The 21,870-nt window shown below is 41.0% G+C and overlaps 1 protein-coding gene across 1 annotated transcript in view; it reads left to right on the top strand.

Annotated features, from left to right (window-relative positions):
• Positions 1–17,060, top strand: part of LOC134207020 (ankyrin repeat and LEM domain-containing protein 2 homolog) — a 38,319-nt gene extending 21,259 nt beyond the window's left edge. Inside the window, exons 2-7 of the mRNA XM_062682760.1 lie at positions 2,461–2,613; positions 2,893–3,380; positions 13,581–15,128; positions 15,201–15,722; positions 15,783–16,189; positions 16,257–17,060. Coding sequence (XP_062538744.1) covers positions 2,461–2,613; positions 2,893–3,380; positions 13,581–15,128; positions 15,201–15,722; positions 15,783–16,189; positions 16,257–16,548 — 3,410 coding nt within the window. The 3' untranslated portion in view covers positions 16,549–17,060. The remainder of the gene's footprint in view (positions 1–2,460; positions 2,614–2,892; positions 3,381–13,580; positions 15,129–15,200; positions 15,723–15,782; positions 16,190–16,256) is intronic.
• Positions 17,061–21,870: the final 4,810 nt, after the last annotated feature.

Below are 21,870 nucleotides of genomic sequence, written 5' to 3'. Positions count from 1 at the left end.
CCAGCTACTGCTGGCTTGACCCTCGACTGCAAGCTTATTTTCAGGCAACAGGTTGACAAAACGGTGACGAAGTGTAACGTCTTGTTGCAACTACTGTATACTTTGATCGACCGCTGGTCGTCATTGTCCTTGAAAAATAAGCTGGCTGTCTACAGGCAAATCATCGTCCCTATAATTGAATACAGCATGCTGGTCTGGGAGAGCTGTACAAAAACCCATCACCTTAAACTTCAACGGATCCAAAACAAATTCCTGAGGATGATCCTCAACATCCCTCCCAGGACAAGAACATCCGAGGTCCACCGTCTGGCCGGAATAAAAACCTTACATGAACGCTTTGGTGAGTGTAAAGAAAAGTTTAGGGTCCGTTGCTTGCATTCGGATCAGGCTCCAATTAGGGCGCTAGTTCCAATCTAGGTTATCAAATTTCTTATTGTAAATATTAGTGTACATAGTAGTTAGGTTATCAAATTTAAAAAACACACCAGCGCCTCCTAAAGGCCGTCATGATATATCATATTAACACTTAAATAACAATGTAAACATAAAAATTTAAAATTGAAGTTGGAGGGCCAAGCCGGCCGAGCACTGTACATGTAAAAAATAATTGTAGAACAGAAAATGAAACAATAAAGAAGAATTTTACTACTACGCGCGCGTGGCATTTCATTAGAAATGTAGCGGGCGGCGGTCTCAACATCAGCGGAGTTCAATAAATTTGTTTTAATTACATAAATATATTAGTTCCTATTAAAACGTAATTTTGTAATACTCATGGATAATGGCACTAGATTCTTCATTTCACCAAACTGTTTCACGTAGTTTACGTCGGGCGGTCGTGTCTTGTACACAACCCTTATGATTTTTTATAGAAATTCGGCAAGAAATTTCCGGATAAAACTTTTAAACAAGTACGCCGCAATTATGGATTGTGCTGTTTAAAACCGTCCGGAAACCCTTTCTTAACATTGTCCAGCATTCACTTTATAAATCATCATTAAATCTCGCTTAACTTTTCAAAAGGACCTAAGTAACATTTTTTCATGAATTAATTTGAATAGCGCAGTCAACAGAACAACATGAAAGCTATTGATTACAGTATTCAAATTAATTAATGAAAAAAATGTTACTTAGGTCCCTAAAATTAACAAACTCAATAACTGAAAAAAACTGTATTTTCCCGGTACGAGTTGAAAAAAGTCCATAATTTTCTCGAGAAGAGTCGTTTACGGAATTCCTTTCGGTCTGCCTGCTGGCGGGATAGAATTTCAAATGTTCACCATTCATATGGCTTCATGTACGATGTACTTTTTCTTGCTCATAAATTATATTCTCAAACACGGAATTTTCGGAATCCATTCTCCAAACCAAATGAACGGAATAAGGAACGAGTTGATTTAGATGTACCCTTATTCCGGTCAAGATATTTTCACTTTTCAGCATTTTCTATCAGGAAAATACAGGCAACAATTTGGTAATACGCTATTATAGCTATTATAATAATGTTACCTGTTTTGTCTTGTTATGCTGCTTTGTTTGAAATACAGGGCGGATTTTCACTTAAAAATGCTTAAATATTATGACAGACGTCCTTAGCAAGTGGTTTAATGAAATCAGTCAAAATGGCGCTCGTGGTGACGAGCAACAAATTTTGTTTGAATTTTCACTATTAATCGCTAAAAATGACGCTGTTTTTCATTTCATTTCATGCATACATTAACCATAGAAAAGTACAAGGATATTTTTCTGTTGTTTTCAGACAAAAACTCTGTATTATTTATCATTTTGTCTTCCGTGAACGGAATTAGGCGCTGATTGGAATAAGGATACATCACGGTACCATGTGACTCCAGCTGGCTACCCAAAAAAAAAACACTCGTCGATAGAAACCCTTCCGCACGTGATCTCCCGATCTCCATCTTACTGAACATATATTCATCTCATCGCGAAACAAAGAAATACATACAGCATTGCTGAAAAAAATCACAAAAATAAGAAACAAATCAAATTGCTTTCCATTGCTTTGTTTTTGATAGGATGAATATCGAAGCCATGAGATGAATTTCAGGAGCAGTTCCCTTATATAAGCAAATCAAACCACCTTCCTTTTGCGAGTGGAGAGATATCAGCTTCCACACTGATACTCTCGCCTCAAATTCTATCATGAACATGTACGTCTTAGTTTGGAAGATGATATTAGCATTTCCATATCACTCTCTAATGTGTTTTTCTAATTTTTATATTGGGCGAGAAAGGCACCATCAAGTGGATTATTCTGGGTTTTATTCATTTTCCTCCCGTTTAACATTTATGTTGACATGCTTCAAGGTGAATTTGTAGTGAAAATAAGGAAAGCACTGTAAAATTCCTGTTTACAAAATCTATTCATGATAATGATTGTTCGATCAACACCATTCAGTTCCAACTCAACCGAGGCCGTTTGTTTGTATCTATTTTTAGCCGTGAAGAGCTTCTACAACGATAAGGAGGAGGCACTCAAGGTGCTAAAATCGCACAAAGAGGCCCGGCTGAAGGCGTTCCGTACCAGCGAGGAGGCGGTCTATTTCTATCTGAATGGCCCAACGGAACCGGTGCCGACGACCGCACCCAAATGTGAGTGAACCATTATGTGGAGTTAAACACGGGATCGAATTAAAAATAACAAAATTCATCGCGATTGGAAGTTCCAGTTTGTCTTTTGCTGTGCTCGATCTATTTTTACACTCAAATGTAGTTTAGTCGATAACAGACTTGAGATTTGTTTGCGTCTAATTCGGTACTGTACCACTTTATTGTAAATAAATTAATTTGGTCGCAGAGGCTCTGAATTATTCTCATTAACACATTTAATACTAATTTATGATTTCACAACTTCTTTTTTTTTTGCTACAGCACCGACCAGCTCGGCCGCAAAACTCAAGCTCGAAAAAGCTCCTTTCAAGGCACCGAAAAGTCAAGAACTGGTGGCCTTTCGGAAAAACATCGAGAAGAACGAACTGGACATGGTGCGCAACATCGTTCAGCTGAACCCGCGCTTCCTGGTTAGCTCAGGCGATATGCCCACCATCCTCAAGGAGGGCCCTCGCTACAATGCACTGCATGTGGCTGCCATGGAGGGCAGAACCGAAATGTGTAAACTGATCCTGCAGACCATCGAAAATCCCGGCTTCATCGAGTTTCTGCACGGCCAGCGGAACCCCTCGACGGACGAGGTCAGTGCCATCCTGCTCGATCTGTATCTGAACATGCCGGACAAATCGCGAAGCGAAACGCCACTGCACTTTGCCGCCAAGTTTGGTTCGGTGGGGGTGGTGGAAGTGCTGATCTCGTATCCGCAGTGCAAGATGACCAAAAACTGCGAAGGGCACCTGCCGAAGGATGTAAGTAGATTGAAGGAGCTTTGAAACTTTTGCCTTAGAGAACATTCACTCTCCGATAAGCCTGCTTCCAAAACTTTTTACCTTCACCCCTTATCTTTCGCTTCGTCTCATTTTTTTAAAATTTTTACTGCTTAGTAAATATTTCCGTTGAAACGTAATCGACTAATACTAAACGCAAAATGATCAATTTTATTTATTTAAAACTTGAACTTGAACTTATGAACTCTGAAAGTTTTCAACTCAATTTACCATATTAAATGTATTCGTATGTTATTTAACTAGCACGAATACTTTATGTCCAGGGGAGTCTAGAAAATATCATAGACTGTTTCTATCCAGTCGAGAACACGACCATCATCGGAATGTTCTGCATTGTGGGCACCCGTTTTACCGCTGAGAAACCGATGGCCCTATGAATACACGGACATTAAATTAGCAAATCCATGATGAAACCGATGTAGCCAATTATCATTCGAATGCTTCACATAATATCCAAACCATACCTGTGAGTCATGTTTGTCATCGCTTTTATTGGCATAAGTCCATTTAGTTTACCGTTATCAGATGAAAATGATTAAACCGTTTTAGAATGGATCTACCTACACGGATTATATTTATTGACGTCTCGTTACAATATTGATCATATTCAAAACAATGGAACAATGCCTCAAAAAATAAATATTTTAATTTAACTTTTCAACATGGATCTATAAAAATAGCTCTTAATCTGTATGCCAAGGGAATGAAATAATGAAAAATTCACTTCTTATTTTATTTTGGGTAAATAAAGTTGAAGTCTATCCAAAAATACCGTGGTTATATACTGCCGTTCTACGCATTATTGTCCCATGTACATAGGAAATCCCAGCAAACATGGGACAAATATGCGTATGACGGCAGTATATATGTCCTACGAAAGGCTGAAACACATAAAGCTGAATAGGTACTCATAAGGCTGAACTCAAAAGGTTGATACATGTTGGTTTAGATCAAGACTTATAAATGCTGCCTAGCTTCGTAAAGTCCTGTATAAAAAACCCACATATAACCTCTAAAGCTTAGTATGGAGTTCTTAAGGAAATTGGTCAAGGAAATTTTGATCAAATTACCAAAGTAATTTTGACAATATTGGTCAACGTAATTGAAAAAGTAGGCGAAAAAAATATTGTTGATGCTCATTCGTCTATCAATTCAGAAAATTCAAAATTCTCCATTCTGGTAAGTAATTGAAAATAATAAATATTTTATTTAGGGTAATTTTTATGTTTTTTTCTCTACCGTAGAGCACATATACATGTATGGGGACGTAATTTATGAACGATAAAAACGTCATGAAGAGAGAAAAAGCTCTGTCAGTTTTCGCGCGGTAAACAAACAAAACGTGTATTCTCAAATGAGAAATAAAAGTTAAATATTATACTGTAAACCGTACATATTCTGCTTCCTTTCATTGGTGACCCCGACGTGATCCGGAAGTAATTGCGTAACACGGTTCGACGATTCGGTCGTTTTTTCGTTATTTCGACTTCAGCTCGATTCATATCCTCAAATTCAGTATGACGGACGACAACAATCAGCAGACCGGGCGCGCTGCGGCGACGGTTTCAGCAGCGGTTTCTGTAAAACAGATTCGGAAATGTGGTTTGCGCGAGCGGAAGCGCAGTTGATCCTTGCAAATGTAACGAAGGATGAAACCAAATTTTACCACATTGTGGCAAAAGTGGACCAGTCAGTAATCTGCCATATTGCTGATCTGTTTCCAATCCACCGGCTGTTGATAAGTACAAATCAGTCAAAAGTCGACTAATTGCACGATTTGCTTTATCACCGGAGGCCCGACTATAACGCCTACTTGGTTCCACAGATCTTGGCGACATGCGCCCAACGCATCTCTTAGCCAAAATGCAAGAGCTGGCCACGGGACTGAACGTGAACGATAATCTCCTGAAAATGTTGTTCTTGCAGCGCATGTCGGCTCATGTACGGCCGATCCTCATGATCAGTGACGGAACTCTCTCCAAACTAGCGGAAATGGCGGACAAAATGACGGAGACTCCCAATGTTGCAGCCGTTTCCTCCACTGGATGTGATTCTAATCAGCAGATGGCGCACATGAAAGAACAGCTTGAAACACTCAGCGCAGAATTTCGAGAACTAAGGAGCACCAGCACCGATCGCCGCCGTAGCCGGGTCTACTACGAAAGGCCGAATCACAAAAGGCCGAATCACGAATGGCCGAATTACAAAAGGCCGAAAGCAAAAAAGGCCGAATGCACAAAAGGCCGAAATCACATAAGGCCGAATCACAAAAGGCCGAAACCACAAAGGCCGAATCACAAAAGGCCGAATAAAATCAGCAGACCAACAAAGTGGACCGGAGCGCGCGCGCGCTCCAGTCCACTTTGTTGATCTCGACTATTCGAACTTTATTCAAATACTTAATATAATTTAGAATATGCGGATTATTTTGTGATTTCTCAGTGAAGTCTTGTGAAGTAAGTTTCTTTTAAATTGGGAGAAAATGATATGCATTGAGGAACACCGCGTTACTGCAAGTTATACACTGCCGTTATACGCATATTTGTCCCATGTTTGCTGGTATTTCCTAAATACATGGGACAGTTATGCGTATAACGGCAGTACAGCTTTTGGTCAAAAGCATAATAATTGAAAAAAGTCTATTTTGTTTAGCTTCTGATGTCGCAATTAGATCATGAGTAGTGCGCATCATTAGCACAATGCTCAACCATTCATCATGAAGCGCACAACTCCTACATTGATGCAAATCGGCAATTCGATTCTGTGAGCCATGAATCCGGTGGAATTTAACTCGGGCTCTTGCATTAGATTTGGGAATTTAACTTTTCCCAATACTACTGATAATGATTACTACGTCAGCAAAGCAAGAAAAAGAGGCTCTTGGATTACTCCGTTACTTTAAAGTGATAATATTTATCCGTATGTTCATGCTTTCATTACTGCAATGAAGATTTATCTATTATGCATTATATAAGGAATCAAATTGACTCTGTAAACACCGTCATACAACTTCTTTCAATTGAAAGATTGAGCTTCGACGTTGAACTAACGTTATATACCTCAACTGAATAAGATTGATTAGATCGCTGCTAGTAGTTGCAAAACACGTGGACAAGTTTTTCTTAATGGGCCAGCATAATAAAAGTAAATGTAAATTTGTCAATATTCCAAGTTCTCCTAATTGAAAGAAACTTTTGTAATGAATCGGCCTTTTGTGTTATTCGGCCTTTTGAGATTCGGCCTTTTGTATCATTCGGCCTTTCGTGGTTCGGCCTTCTGGGTTTTCGGCCTTTTGTGGTATGCTAGAACATTTTCGGCCTTTTGTGATTCGGCCTTCTGTGGTTCGGCCTTTTGTGATTCGGCCTTTTGTACTGATCCCACCAGGTCAACTACACTCAATAGCTATCTGAGATCAACCAGTCATGACCATACAAGTCCGTAGAGCCCATGCGTTTGATATTTTTCTTAAATCAGATATTCTCGGTTCTCAAAACTAATGTGGACATTGAATCACTTGGTCTACCAGGTCAACTGCTCTCGATGCAAATCTGAAAACAACCAATCATTCATCCTGAAAGCACACGTGTATGATTTGAAATTCAGTAATACCCGAACCAAATGTTCTATGTTGTTCAACTGTTCTGAAGTTTGGATAAATTGTTCGCAAGTTCTTCCAGGAATTCCTCCGGAAGTTTTTCCGACAATTCTTACCAAAGTTCCTGCGGAAGATCCTCCTGGAATTCCTCTGGAAATTCCTCCAGAAATACCTCCGGAAAGTCATTTAGGCATTCCTCCGGAAGTTCCTCCACGAATTCCTCCGAAAGTTCATCCAGGAATTTTATCCGGAAGTTACTCCAGGAGGTGGATGATTTTCAACTGTAAATTTTGTAGTTCAATTTACGGAGTGACTTTCAGTCGTGAATAATGGCGTTGACATATTTATTTCATCACCGACGTTTCGAACCGGGAATGGGATCTTCTTTATGGTTCGATGGTAGTCAATTTGTTAATTACCGCTATATTCGTACGGAGTTAAATTTGTTTCTTTCCTGATTGGACAAAATATAGCTCACTTCGAACACTTCGTACTGTTTTTTCTTCTTTCGCGCTGTTTTTTTTCTTCCTTCTTCTTTCGTACTGTCTTTTTTCTTCCTTCATTTTTTTGTTTTTTTCCTTTTCCTTCTTTGTTTCTTCAACAATATTTTTTCCTTCTTCCTTTTCTTTTTTCCTTCATACTTGGTCCTTCTTCATTATTCTATCTTTCTCCTTCCTTCTTCTTTTATCCTTATTTTTACTTCCATCTCACATCTTATTTGTTTCTTCTTCATTCTTATATGTTCTTTCTATAATCTTTAATCTTTTTTTCTATTTTATTTTGCTCTGTGCATTGTCTTCTTTTTCTTAATTCTCTATTTCACTACACTTTGTTTTTTAATTTATTTTTGTTTGTTCTTTATTTTTGCCTTTCTCGTGTACAAAGTATATGTAAAGGCTATATGTTCGCTCCAAAAATAAACTTTTTATAGAAGGAGACCCATAGTGTTATATACCACTCAAGTCAGCTCGACGAATTGAGGTGATGTCTGTGTGTATGTGCGTGTGTGTGTATGCGCACCAAAAGAGCAAAAAGTCTAGCTCACTTTTTTGTACTTACCCTTGATCTACCCCATTGTTTCCTATTGTAAATTGGCCGGATCGGACTATGGGCTTGGGAGTTATGGCCAAAATACTTTTTCTCATAAAAAAGGGCGTAAAAAAGTCTCGCTCACTTTTTTGCCTTTCTCGTACAACAAAGTTGTACCGAAAGGCTATCATTTCACTCCAAAATCGAACTTTTTATAGAAGTCTCGGAGGCCCATTATGTTATATACCAATCGACTCAGCTCGTCGAGCTGAACAAATGTCTGTCTGTCCGTGTGTATGTGTGTGTGTGGATGTGTGTATGTGTGTGTGCACACGAAAACCGAAAAACATTAGCCACTTTTTCATATAGTAATTCTTAACCGATTTTCTCGCAACAAGTTGCATTCGACATTGTCCCCTTGTTAATCACTATTGAATTTGATAACGATCGACCATTGCGTTTAAAAGTTATTAAGAAAATGGAATCGAACTAAGTAAGCGCCATATAAGGTTGGTGTCTTGGCTAAATGCGAGAAAGGCAGTGTCATCACTCGGTGAATTAAATTGGGTTTTGTACTCACCCTTGACCGATTTCTTTGCAACAGGTTGCATTTGACGCAGTATTCTGCCCAATTGTTTCCTATTGAAAATTGGCCGGATCGGACAATGGGCTTGGAAGTTATGGCCAAAATACTGTTATTACGGAATTAACAACGATGCGCCAACCGATATGCTCGCAACAATTTGCATTCGACGCAGACTTCTATCTCATTGTTTCCTATTGAAAATTGGCCAGATCGGACTATGGGCTCAAAAGTCAAAATACTATTTTTATAACACATGAGAAAGGCTCCGCTAGGTGGATTAATCTGTTTTTTTCTTATTTTCTTATTTTATTTTTACTCTTTATTCGTTATTCTTTATTCAATATTTACTATTTAACCACTCAACCCGTATGGTTGGGATTCGTTTCATCCCACAACTTTTCTGATAGTATCAGCCTTTCGAGATACAGTAATATCCCGATTTTATCACCCCCTGGTGAATTTTGGGGTGATAAAACAGAGTATGTGACAAAATTTAAAAAAAAATATATATTTCCAATTTTTTAATTCATTTCACAAATATGAATCATTTCGTGGCTTGGAAAGGCAAAATGCGTGAACGGTACCCGTTATATCTTGTCGAAAACGCTTACAGAATCATGCACAGGTACTTAGAAATCATTTATAATAAACTACAGGCGGTGAAATTTATTTAATAAAAATCAATGTTGTTTGCGGTATTATTTACGGAAATAAAAAGAAAGACTAAAATTTTCAAAAATTTTTTGGCTTTGCAAAATCGGGTCGAAAACGTGATAAAATCGGGGGTAGACAAAAACGGGGAGTGACAAAATCGGCTCAACACTGTATATTTGCATGTCCATTAGGGTACCAATGGAATGAATGGCGTGTAGCTTAGCTTAGACTGACTGCACCGAGATAACACCAGATGTCGACGTTTCATGCATTTCTGAAACATTTGACACTAAAAACAAAAATTCCAATTTCGATAGAAAATCCAAAAGTCCAAAAAATATTTTTTCGAGATGCCGCCAGATCTCGACGTTTCATGTATTTCTATGACATTGGGCATAAAAAATAAAAATTCGATTTCGAAATTGTCCTGTGCCCCCCTCCCCCCCTTTTCCTCCTTGGGACATTTTCGTGTTTCAAAAAAGTCAAACTTTGACCGCAAACTTGACGAAATCCAATTGAGCTGAAATTTTGCATAAGGGGACTTTTTTCGAGGAGATGAAACTTTTGAGCACTATTTTCATTGGCACCCTAATGTCCATGTTAGAATGTTCAATTTTCGATCAAATTTATTTATTTAAAAGCAGTCAGTACAAAATCACCTACACACTTAAATCATTTCACAGATTTCGGTGAATTTTGCTTCAATTCACGAAATTTCAACAGCAGATTTGTTCAGTAATTATTTCACCAAATTTTCGGCAATTTTTCTTTGTTCAACTGTCAAAACCACCGAAAATCTGTAAAATTATTCACCGAACAGTTCTGCTGTTGAGATTTCGGTGAAATTTCACAGAAATCTGCGATTTATTTACTTTCGGTTAGCAGATTTAATTGATCGCAAATCGTATCGGATATCTCTCAACCCCATAACTCAGGATATCCTACTGCACGCTTTAATTGATATGAAACTATTTCCGTTGTCCTTTTATGAACAAAATATCACAAGTCAGTCGAAAAGCCGCTTGGTGCGGTTTGGCTGAACCCCGACCATATAATACTTTTATTATAATACTAAAAGTGCTTTAATTTCATATTGTTTGACGAGATTACTCGTTTAGGGTCTGTTCAAATATTACGTAACGCAATAGGGGGTGGAGGGTTGTTTTATTTTTGTTACGATTTGTTACGCAAAATATAGGGGGTGGGGGTCCTTCGAGAAATTGTTACGCGTAACAATGAGAAAAAATATTTAAATTTTCCAAAAAATAGTTGTTGTCTTTAAAATAGCATAAAATACACAAAAAATAATAATTTATTGTATCGTGGTTCAAATTCTACCAAAAACAAGATTTTTTTTCAAAAAAATGTATTTGTTACGCGTTACGCATGGGGGTGGGGGTAGTTCCTAATTTTGTTACAGATTGTTACGAGGGGGTGGGGGGTTCTTAGAAACAACGTTTTTCGGGTTACGTAATATTTGAACAGACCCTTAATAGAAAGCGTGTCTCGCATAAGAAACATAGCTGAAAAATATTTAAATTTAATCGTCAAATCGAGTGACAATTAGGCTGACCAGATCATTTTGGTGAAAAAACGGGACAAACGCACTTGCAAAACGGGACAGGCAGAAAAACCTTGAGACAAAATTCAAGAGCTGTGGAAAATTCAAAATTAATGAGCATCATTTTAATTTTCCGTTTAAGAAGTTAGAGGAACAATTTCGAATGAATCATTCACCATCACCATTGTATTAAGTTAGAACTATTGAGAAATCGACTATATATTTTATTCGATTTTAAGAACGGCTACGCAGTCTTGAAGACTGAAACAAGATGTATATTTGTCCGACGTTTCGACATGGGGATGGTGTCGAAACGTCGGACAAATATACATCTTGTTTTAATCTTCAAGACTGCGTAGCCGTTCTTAAAATCGAAGTATTAAGTTAGTTGTGGAAAAATACTACAATACAAATATTTCACTATTCAAAGGGGCGCGGACACAAACACGAAGGAACAAAAAACTACGCATTTTTTTTAATATTTAAAAAAAAAAAGTGGAATTTTGAAATTTTATTTTAATCTACTCTTAAACATTCATTATGGATTCATTACTGACCAATATCCTAAACTTTTCCCATTCTGAACAATAAAAAAAATAGTAGAAGTACCCTGCCTAAAGCCGGTACTTTAGTGGGCATTAGAAGGATAAGAAAAAAAATATTTAAAAAAAAAGTCAAGAGACAAATGCGAAAAGAGCAATAGGGTTGGATTATTGATTTCCCGTGCTAAAACCCTTTTTCATGAATATAAGTGAGAGAAAATCTGCGGATATAAATAACAAGAATCTTTACAAGGAAAGAACATTAAAAAATGTAATTTTAATTATTTACATGAATATGGTTGGCGCATGTGAATAAATGTCCAATCTAATAAATTCACAGTCCTTTTTGGTAGAAATTGATTTAAATTACGCTAAAAGTAGCCTCACACCTCGGGACTCGCGCAATTCTGTCGCGAAAAGTAAAACAAATCCTGGTTAATTTATAGGCTAGTTTACAGCTCGGACTATGGGAGATTTCCACCGGATTGTATTTTAAATCGGGTCAAAATTCGGAATCCCATAAATCCTGCCCACACATATGGAAGCGAAATTTGCAGACAAGCTTTTAATCTGTAAACTAACCTTAAAGTACGTGAGAACCAAAATCCGAACAAATTTTCCCTCGGTTTGATTATTATTTGCCATTAATTCGAGTTTCTTCAGCTGATTTATAATTTATTTTTTAATGTCGTCGTTTTTTACAGTGGATGATATCGGAATATTCAGAAAGACTTTGAATGATTCTTAATGTTTCGAAAAGAATCAAACAATAGAAAAATATGCCTTCGGAATAAGCAAAAAAAGTCATTGAAACTGTATGAATAAATCTCTCATTGTCACCTGTTGTCATTAACTGTTGAAAAACGGGACAAATTGAGGATTTTTTAGATTACGACGGGACAGCACAATAAGGTCTAAAAAACGGGACTGTCCCGTTAAATACGGTACGTATGGTCAGCCTAGTGACAATAAAGTATAATCGAAAATCAAATTATTTTTCTTACAATCTTTGTACTAAAATGTATACGATGCTCGAAAACAGCAATGTTCCATCTTATCCCGTGATCCATTATGCTCCACCTCACTCTGTATACAATGTTTTATACGTTTTATACCGTGAAGCGCGTACATACGAAGTTCTCAGCTTCTCGGTAGCTATAGGACAGGCTTGGAAAGGGATGTCGTATTAATTGCTGTTGCAATTACTAGAGATTTGGGGGTCGCACCTCCGGTCCTCGGTGATCGGGTGAGTACCAGAACAGTTAAAAAATGAAATTAGTGGCCTTACGGCTCGCTTTGGTGTGGTCATAAAACATGCTCCCGAACTGGATCGTAAACGCCTTTACTTTGAAGTATTGTATATCGGTGACTACTGTAGATACGACCTTCGGACTTCGAAGTCTTCCTTAGAAAATCTGACTGAGGAGAGGGACAAAAGTTAGAAAACTTTTTCCTTTCTATCTTCTTTGTTTTTTCTCCTTTTCAATACACCTTATTGTTCATTTCTTACTTCTCATTCATTTGAATGTGTGATTTCCCGTTCCTTACTTCACAAAATATGAGAGAAATATTTCAACTTTTGTGCCAAACGGCAGCCGTTCAAATGTCTTTTTGCCAAACTGCATTCGACCGAATGGCGTTTGACTCCGAAGGATCCAGCGTCCCGTGTTTTATCGGTTGTAGAGGTCAACTCGAGGGAAGCCGGATGAAGATGTTGTGTCTTGATTCGAACGTGGTTCTCGGGCAAATGGGTATTTGTACACTTTGGAACGTCTCTTCCACTCCAATGATGATGTGTGATGGCTTCGATTCGGCCTTGGCTTACACATTATCGTAACTGTCGATTTAAGTGTCTTTCATTAATTAATTTTTGTCTGTTTATTGTATTCTTCCCTTCTATTACACTTGTGTCGCTTACGCGGATGAAATTTATCATTTTTTAAAATTGAAGTGAGGTAAAAAACTGAAGGCATTTAAAAATTCCCAAGAATAAAAATAATCCAAACCATTTTAGGTATCCCCTGATATTTTTTCGTTTTTTATTTGGATTTTTTCGTGAGCCTTATTCAATATTTTAATATAAGCCAAAGACCAGATAGAACCCAAAGTAAAACGTGGATAAAGAAACCTCATTGTACTGTGCCATCTTCCTTCTCATGTTTCTAATTATTCGTTATTTTATTTCATTGCACAGATCATATGCACCCGTGCCAAAAATAAAACCGATGAAATTTGCAAAGCCATAGCAGATCTGCTGCAGGAAAGGTTCTTCGTTCCGGTCATCCGAGCCGTTGACAACAGCACCCCGCCGGTCGTGGGAGAGCCATTCACGTTCACGAATCCACCGAATTTGGATACCAAAGATCGCTTCAGCCCGAAGTTGGAAATCAAAGCCTACGCGGGTCCGATGGATAAGGAAAAGGCACACATCTTCTGTAAACGATGGAAAACTCCCCCGAGGTTGATCCCGTCACCAAAGTTCATCTCACCGGTGAAGTCGCTCAGCTCAAGTAAAATTCCGGTGTCCGCCGTGGGAACGCTCAGTCCCCTGTCATCGACGCCAATTACCAAGAAGACGAGCGGCCGGAGAGCGCTGTTTCCTAACAGATCGCTGGAACTGGAACAGGATGAGTATGATAAAAGCAATTCGCTCAATAACAACTTCGAGATCGAGGTCGTTAAAGAAGAGGTAGATCAGGAAGCGCTAGAGGAGCAGCGGCAGATGGACGAGAAAAATGGGAACAATCTGATTGGAGGAAAGCAGACGCCAAAAATCATCAACATCCGGGCAAGCCCTGTAAAAAAGGGAATCGACGGATTCCTTTTTCGGAAATACCGCGAGAGATTACAGAACTCGTTCGCCACGATTTACGACGATGATGACGATGACGGGGATGGTCAGGCGAATGATAGCCGAGATATGGCGGACGTTGCCGAACAATCGGTTGGAAATGGAGAGGCGAATTTTAGCTACTTTTGTGATGAAAATAATTCGTTTTACGAGGGAACAAATATCACAGAATCGCCTTCGTTCAAAGAACGGAAATTGCGATTAACTGACACGGAAAAGGGGCTGGAAATTATTGGCCGAAATCTGGCTCAGGATCATGACGTCGGATGGAAAGAATATTGGAATTTTCTTGGGACGTTTGTCGATCTGAGAAGCGATGAAGGCATGCAACAACTAGATGACTTCCTTCGGAAGCGCCAACTGCAACTAGATCTCAACGAGCAGGAAGCTCTCTTAAAAGCATCCCGTCTTCCTATTCCTGTCAAACCTATCCTCCTTTCTCCCGGACAACCGAATGATAGTTTGGGCTCAATTTGCGACGCCCTAGATAAGATGTCCCTGGCGGATGCACTGAAGTCTTCTCCGCAAATAACTGCCGTAAACTTCCGGAAGCGTTTAGGCAATCAGGTGTCGTCGACCCCGGCGGCACCACCGGAACCCATCCGCTCAAAAATCACCAATCCGTACCTGTGCCTGCATAACTCGCTGCAGGTGTTTGCCAAACGGTTTGTGAAGAACCTGGACGAAAGCAGCAGCAGCACCATGACGCTGGACTTCAGTGGGTTCTTCCAGCAGGCCGTAGTGGACTGCGTTCGGAAACTGAACACCATGGTCGACAACTACCGGAAGGATGCCGCGTTTGGATCGATAGATTTTAGCAAGGTGCATTCGCGTTATGCCCAGCTAGTGGTGATCAACATCGAGCAGCAGAGTGAGACATCACGGAGTGTGGTAAGTAGTGTGAGGAGATATCCAACTTTATCATTTACTTCTCAATAATCGCTTCTTTCTTTGAATCGATAGATCCATCGTCTGAAAGTTTTGTTGGACAAAAGTCGAGAGCTTAATTCGGCCAATCGATTCGCGGACCTGCACGACAGTCTGATCTGTTTGCAAAACTTCCTCGATTTCTACATCCACAAGAAGGACGAACTTATGGCCGCCAGCAGCCAGGCGGCCACATCCGGTCCGGACGGTGAACAGGAATCGTCTCCCGTGCTCCAAACAGAAGCAAGCTGCAGTCAAACGTGGCGCGAAGATCCACTGGTGCATTGTTGCAACTGTCGGATCAACGGAGTGTACGCCAAGAAGGGCAGCTTGGAGCGGTTAAACAAACGGCGCGAGCAACGGAAGATGGCGGCAGCAGCATCGAGCGGTGTCAGTAACAGCGGCAGTTCGGCTGCGATTCTGAGTAAAACGGTTTCTAGTCTGGGCCGATCTGCTACGCGGACGGCGCCAACGCAGTTGGGAAATTTCGATACGTATCGGAACCCAACGGTCACGGCGTTTGGGGAGCAGTCCGATGAGGAAGATGACGAGTATTTTGTAAGTTATCAGCTAAAGTTCATGAAGAGTTGAAAATTTCTTAAAATTCGTATTTTTTAGAGTTGCAGTGATTCCGAAGTGGAGAGCGAATCCGATTTGGATGACCCGAACGTGACTTACGAGACACCTCCGTCGAGTCCTTCGTTTTTCTCGAACAAAACAAACGAATTCGATTTCAGCACTTTGTCACGTTCGGAGGAGGACAAAGCGATGCTGAGTGCGGATGAAGATCAGTTCCTGGATGTGGAAGAGCGTGAGGATGATTTTAGAACCAGTGGTAGTGGGAGCGGTAGCAGTGATGACACAAAGAAACGGTACAAATTATTTATTGAGGGGCAGGAACCCAGTAAGCAGGACGCGGATGTATTGAATGTGCTCGAAGGGCGTTCGATAGATCAGGGCAAGTTTCCTCATGTGCATGAATGGCGCAAAGCAATGCTCGAGCTGTCAGTGGAGGAGAGGGACAGGTTGGTGACATCAATCAGTACATTTTTTTAACAGATCACTTACATCGTTTATTTTTACCTTTGTCAGGTTATCCTCAAAAACGCAGAATTCTCGAAGACGAGCAACGTTCAACGGTGGCATATCGTTGGGAAATCTCAACACCAGCAATATCACCAATAACAGCAGTCCTTATATCGGTGGAGGTGGAGATTCACCTCCAGCCAGTCCTGTTAGTTCCAAAGTATTCCGGATGGGAAGTTTGGGAAGCACTGGTAACACAACCAATACCTCCCTCGAAGGACGACTGAGCCTGATGAACGTTTCAGACTACGCCGGTGGTAGGCTCAATCAACGAGTGGCACCGGCACCGTCTTCGTAGTTACAGCTTTACGTTCGCGTTGAGCATTCGTTCTTGTTTTAATGATTCGATTCAGAGAAAGAGATCTTTGTTTTATCCCGCGGGCAGGATCGTGAAAGTACGATATCTGTTGTGATTCGTTGTTTTATTTTGTTTAATTGAGTTAAAAACACTTCAATCCACAAGTTATTGTTTGTCTTGCATTGCCCACCCGAAAACTTACTGTGGTAAAAAAAAACTTAACATTAGCATGTAGAAAGAAGAACCAACCTGCCAAAAAAGAAACGACAAAACGCTACGTTCCGCATACTGGAAAGTCACAAATAAACTGTAAATTCCTCAGTATCGTCGCTCGACATAAAACCAGCTAGTTTGAAGAACCAGTGTCTATCATGAGACTTGATGAGTCTTATTTCCCTTTTTTACACTTAACACAATTATCTAGAACTTAGTAAGCGATATAAGCGATTATTGAATACATTATATATTATGCGACATTTATCTAAAGAAATGCAAACATTAGTCAATCTGTATTCAGCTAACGTTCTGCAAATTCAAAAACTATTCGAAACTCCACAGACAAAGCTTATTCTGTAAGAATTATCTCACCGACGAAATAGAATACTTACTATTATCGTCGAGCATTCCAGTTCGAGACAGCAGCGCGTACGGACGTGCTTTTTGCTCGCGAATTTTTCCAAGTGTTTTTATCGTTCGTTTGCTGTTTACGTTTTCGCTTCGTCGCGTTGGCGTTATTTTCTCCCGGACCCGTCATGGCAGACTCGGTGGCCGATTCGGTAGCGGGAAAAGTGCCTAAGCGCACTGCTCTTGGAGGCGCGGGTAACCCCTGCAAGCAGCTTTTGCAAAGCAACGTATATTCGTCATTGCCAATCGACGATACCGGCAATCCGCCGAAAAAGAGGAAGAAGCAGCAATCGCGATAGAGCGATCAAAAGCCAGAGGAGCCAAAGTCTTAGCCCGTCAACGATACTCGGCTCTTGAGAAGGAAGTAAAACGCTCATGTCGACGGGATAAGCGAGCGTGGGCAGACTCTGACCGACGAAGGAGAGAGCTGCCGCAACCGAGGACATACGCCTCCTCTACGGTATCTCACGACGCCCTAAGCGGGCGAAGATGAATGCAACGTTGCCTGTGAAAGACGCGAATGATCAGTTATTGACCGACCCAACTGACCAGCTGAAACGCTGGTTCGAGCACTTCGAACAACTTTTTCAAGTGCCAGCCAGGCCATCACCACCTCGGCATGATGTGCCTAGAATCCGATGTACCTAACACGCGTCAATACCGAAGCTGCATCACTGCTAGAGATTCAAACAGCCATCCAAAGCATGAAATCGAATAAAGCCCCAGGGGTCGATCGCATATCAGCCGAGATGCCCAAAGCTGATCCCATGACATCCGCTCAACTACTGCATAGTTTATTTCGTAATATATGGGACACCGCAACTTTCCCGGTCGACTGGATGCAAGGTATCTTAGTGAAGGTGCCCAAAAAGGGTGACCTGACTGTATGCGATAACTGGCGAGGCATTATGTTGCTGTGTAACGTTCTCAAAGTTCTATGTAAAATAATTGATGGGTAATGACTGGCTCATCAGGCAATTACACGGGTCGGGGCTACTCCTTTATTTTAGCGGTGATTCCGGCTTGGAGTCGTGAAGAACGATGAGTGCAGAATAGATTGACGAGGAGTAGCATTCGCACCAGATGATGATTTTATCTCGAGTTTTCGGGCACAAATTATTCCTCTTTTTCGAAGCAAACTGCTACTAACGGGCGAACACGATATCACAAAATACCTCTAGATACTTCTTGAACATTTATTCAATGTGGAGAGTCGAAAAAACATACGAATGCTCGGAATAACAGCAGTCGAACATAACACGTGTACTTAGCAGCTGAGTTATACCTAATGTGTTGTAAAAGGTAAACATTCGATAACAAGCGATGGCCTATGTACCTAAATGAATGTATATGCGCAGCGCGCTACGTTCTCAGAAAGGAGAATGTAGAAACATAGTTTGTTAGCCAAAATATTGCGCCTTACAGTAATAGCTCAATTTTTAATTCAATCATATCACCTTCAAATAATCTTTTCATAATTCACATCTTAAATATCTAAAATTAATCTTAAATTAATCAATTACAATTCATTGTTCTAAAGTGCATTCTAATGGACATATCTTAGAGATTGCCCTCTTCAAAATACCGGATGGTGTACGAAGTGTAGCCACTCGAGTTACTCCGTCGGGTCCAGGGTGTGTTTCGAGAATGCGGGCTAATGGCCAGCGAACGGGTGGAAGCGATTCATCCTTCAGAATGACAATGTCACCGACGTTGATCTGGTAACGCTCCGGGTTTGCACAGTATTGCTGATTTAGCTCCTTCAAGTATTCGTTTCGCCATCTGTACCAAAAGTTCTGGGAGTGCCATTGTAGCTTCTCAAACTGTTTGAGACGGTTGGTTGGTACTTTACGAATATCGGCTTCAGGCAATGGACGGATCATGTTTCTTACAAGAAAATGAGCCGGGGTAAGCGCTCCGAGGTCATTAGGATCACTCGAGAGCGGCAACAACGGGCGGGAATTCATGCACCCTTCGATTTTAATCAGCACAGTCGTAAGCTCTTCGAAAGAAAGCAATGATGAACTGTCTGACGGACTTTACCGCGGCCTCCCAGAGGCCGCCAAAATTGGGAGCACGTGGCGGTATAAGATGCCACTGAATATTTTCTTCTGCGAGATGTTTACTGATCCTGTCGCTGTCGGGTCCTGGTTGAAGCATCTGGAATAACTTATGCAAAGAGTTCCTCGCACCGATAAAATTTGTACCGTTGTCGGAATACATATGCTGGGGTTTATTTCTCCTCCAGATGAAGCGGTCAAGAGCCATTAGGAAAGCTGGAGTACTTAGGTCACTGACCAGCTCTAGGTGCACGGCTTTAGTGCTCAAGCATACAAATACACAGACGTAGCATTTACGGGCAGCGGCTTTGCGGTGTACGGGCTTCAGGAAGATAGGGCCGCAATAGTCCACTCCTGTGGCGGAAAAGGCTTCACTTGCGGTAACTCTGGCAATCGGTAGCTGCCCAATCGGTTGCTGTATGGGACGAGGATGTGCTCTAGTACATCTGTAGCATTTGCGGATCACACTACGAACTGCTTTCCGACCATTCAATGGCCAGAATTCATCCCGAACGACGGAGAGAGTCATCATAATTCCACCATGCAAGAGTTTGCGATGATAATACTCCAGTAGAAGTCTTGTAAACGGGTGGAAGCCGGGAAGAACGATTTGGTGCTTTACGTCGTAGGATGCATCAGCTAATCGCAACCGGCCACCTACACGTATCAGGCCATCAGAGTCCAGGAACGGACTCAACAAACGAAGCGAAGACTTTTTCGCCACCATAAAACCTTTCTTCAACCGTTGCAGGTCGTCGGGAAACACTTCAGCTTGAACGATTTTCACCAGAGCCACTTTAGCATTATGCAGTTCGACTACGGTGAGAACATTACTGGGTAGCCGTTGAGATTTATTTCGGGAATTGTGGCAAAAACGAAAACACTATGGGGGGGGGGGGGGGGGGCCTTCTTCCACTGAAGGACAATAGTCGAGTCGGACTACCACTAAATTGCATGTCAAGTGCAGCGACGGTTTTTTTTGAACAAACGAGATGCGATCAGAGCGGCGCATAACTCAAGACATGGAATAGTGAGCCGTTTAAGAGGGGCACTCTTGATTTAGAAGCGAGCAAGCTTACTTGTACATTTGCTTCAGCTGTCACAGAGCGGATGTAAATACAAGCTCCATAGGCAATCTCAGTTGAATCCGCAAAGCAGTGCAGTTCAGCGGATACATAACCATGAGCAAAGGCAAACCTTTCGACGTTGAAACTGGACAACAGGTAGTTGCTCACAAAATTGTGCCCATTGGCGTTGGAGATCCGGGGACACTTTGTCGTCCCAGCTCAGCGATAAGAGCCTTCGATACGCCAGAACCGCTTTAATTGATCGCTAATAGAAGTAACTGTCGCTGCATGACAAGTTACCGTAGCTTGTTGGAGTAGTTCCTCAGGATTTTCAAACTTTCCATCAACAATCTAACGAACCAAAGACTGTTTCAACTAAAATTGGACCCTGATTGGGAAAGCGAAATCGGTCATCTCGAAGAAATGCGTAAATGTGGACAGCGCCGATAATCATGTCGACTTTCCTTCGGGGATTGCCCATCGGTTGGTGGAGAACGATACCGATGGCGTGTCACTGGTAACTTTTCGTAGTACCAGAAAATCCAATAACTATTTGAAGTCTGCTGCTCGAGAACGTATTTCTGCCTTTACTTCGTATTTCGCGTTCGTAACAATGCTGTCCACTCCGGCAATCGGAATGGACAACTTTTCGTGTGAGGTGTAATTGTTGACACAATCGCTCGCTTATTGCATTGGGTTGCGAGCTGGTGACCAACAGAGCACGGGCAATATGCTCCTGGCCGTAGGCATCAACGACGATCGTCGTTAGAATTACACTGGTGTTAGACGATTTGACCGTAGAGGGTCGTTGGAACTGTTGATGTTACCACAGCGGTGGTAATATTCGACGAATTTGAGGGAGAACTACTGGAACGGAGTGATATTCTCCGAGCTGGGCATGTCCATCTCAAATGGACCTGGGTGGATCATTGAATGATGTCGTCTGGAGCAATGCTTGCAGCTATATTTGGAACGACAGTTACGGGCAAAATGGTCGCTGCGGAAGCAATTGCTGCAGAGCTTCTTATCGGTGACCACCTTCAGGCGACCTCTAGTATCAAGACCGTTGAAGATCGCACAATCGAAAATAGAATGCTTTTGCTTATCGCACGCAGGGCATAATGGGAACACTTTCGTTGGTACTTCTGTGGCCGCAATCGTGTTTAAACGGGCTTGATACGGCTTCTTCGACGGTGGAGAAGAGTTGGAAGGCTTTGAGCAAGACTGCTGCGGTCGGTTAATGGCGATCGTCTCCAGAATACGCGCTCTTTTCTGAAGAAATTCCACCATTTTATTGTAGGTGGGATGCTCGTCAGCTGCAATCGATTCCTCCCAGGCAGTTAGTGACGCATCCCGTGCACCATCAAATTTTGCACCTTCTAACCTTCATCGAATTGTTTCAACAACAAAAAGGAATATTGGACACATCTTTATGGTTACATTAGACTGGAAATATAATCAATTTTGAGTACAAATAGTGAAACTATTGAAAACAATCAATTAACTATTGATTTACAATCAAAAACTTTTTTCGATTTCCACTAATTTTGGCTATGCCAAATAACTTTTGT

Source organism: Armigeres subalbatus, chromosome 1, assembly GCF_024139115.2.
Source record: "Armigeres subalbatus isolate Guangzhou_Male chromosome 1, GZ_Asu_2, whole genome shotgun sequence".
In the NCBI taxonomy this organism is placed as follows: domain Eukaryota; kingdom Metazoa; phylum Arthropoda; class Insecta; order Diptera; family Culicidae; genus Armigeres; species Armigeres subalbatus.
Note: the sequence above shows the minus strand (reverse complement) of the source record. Positions and strands in the feature narration are given on the sequence as shown.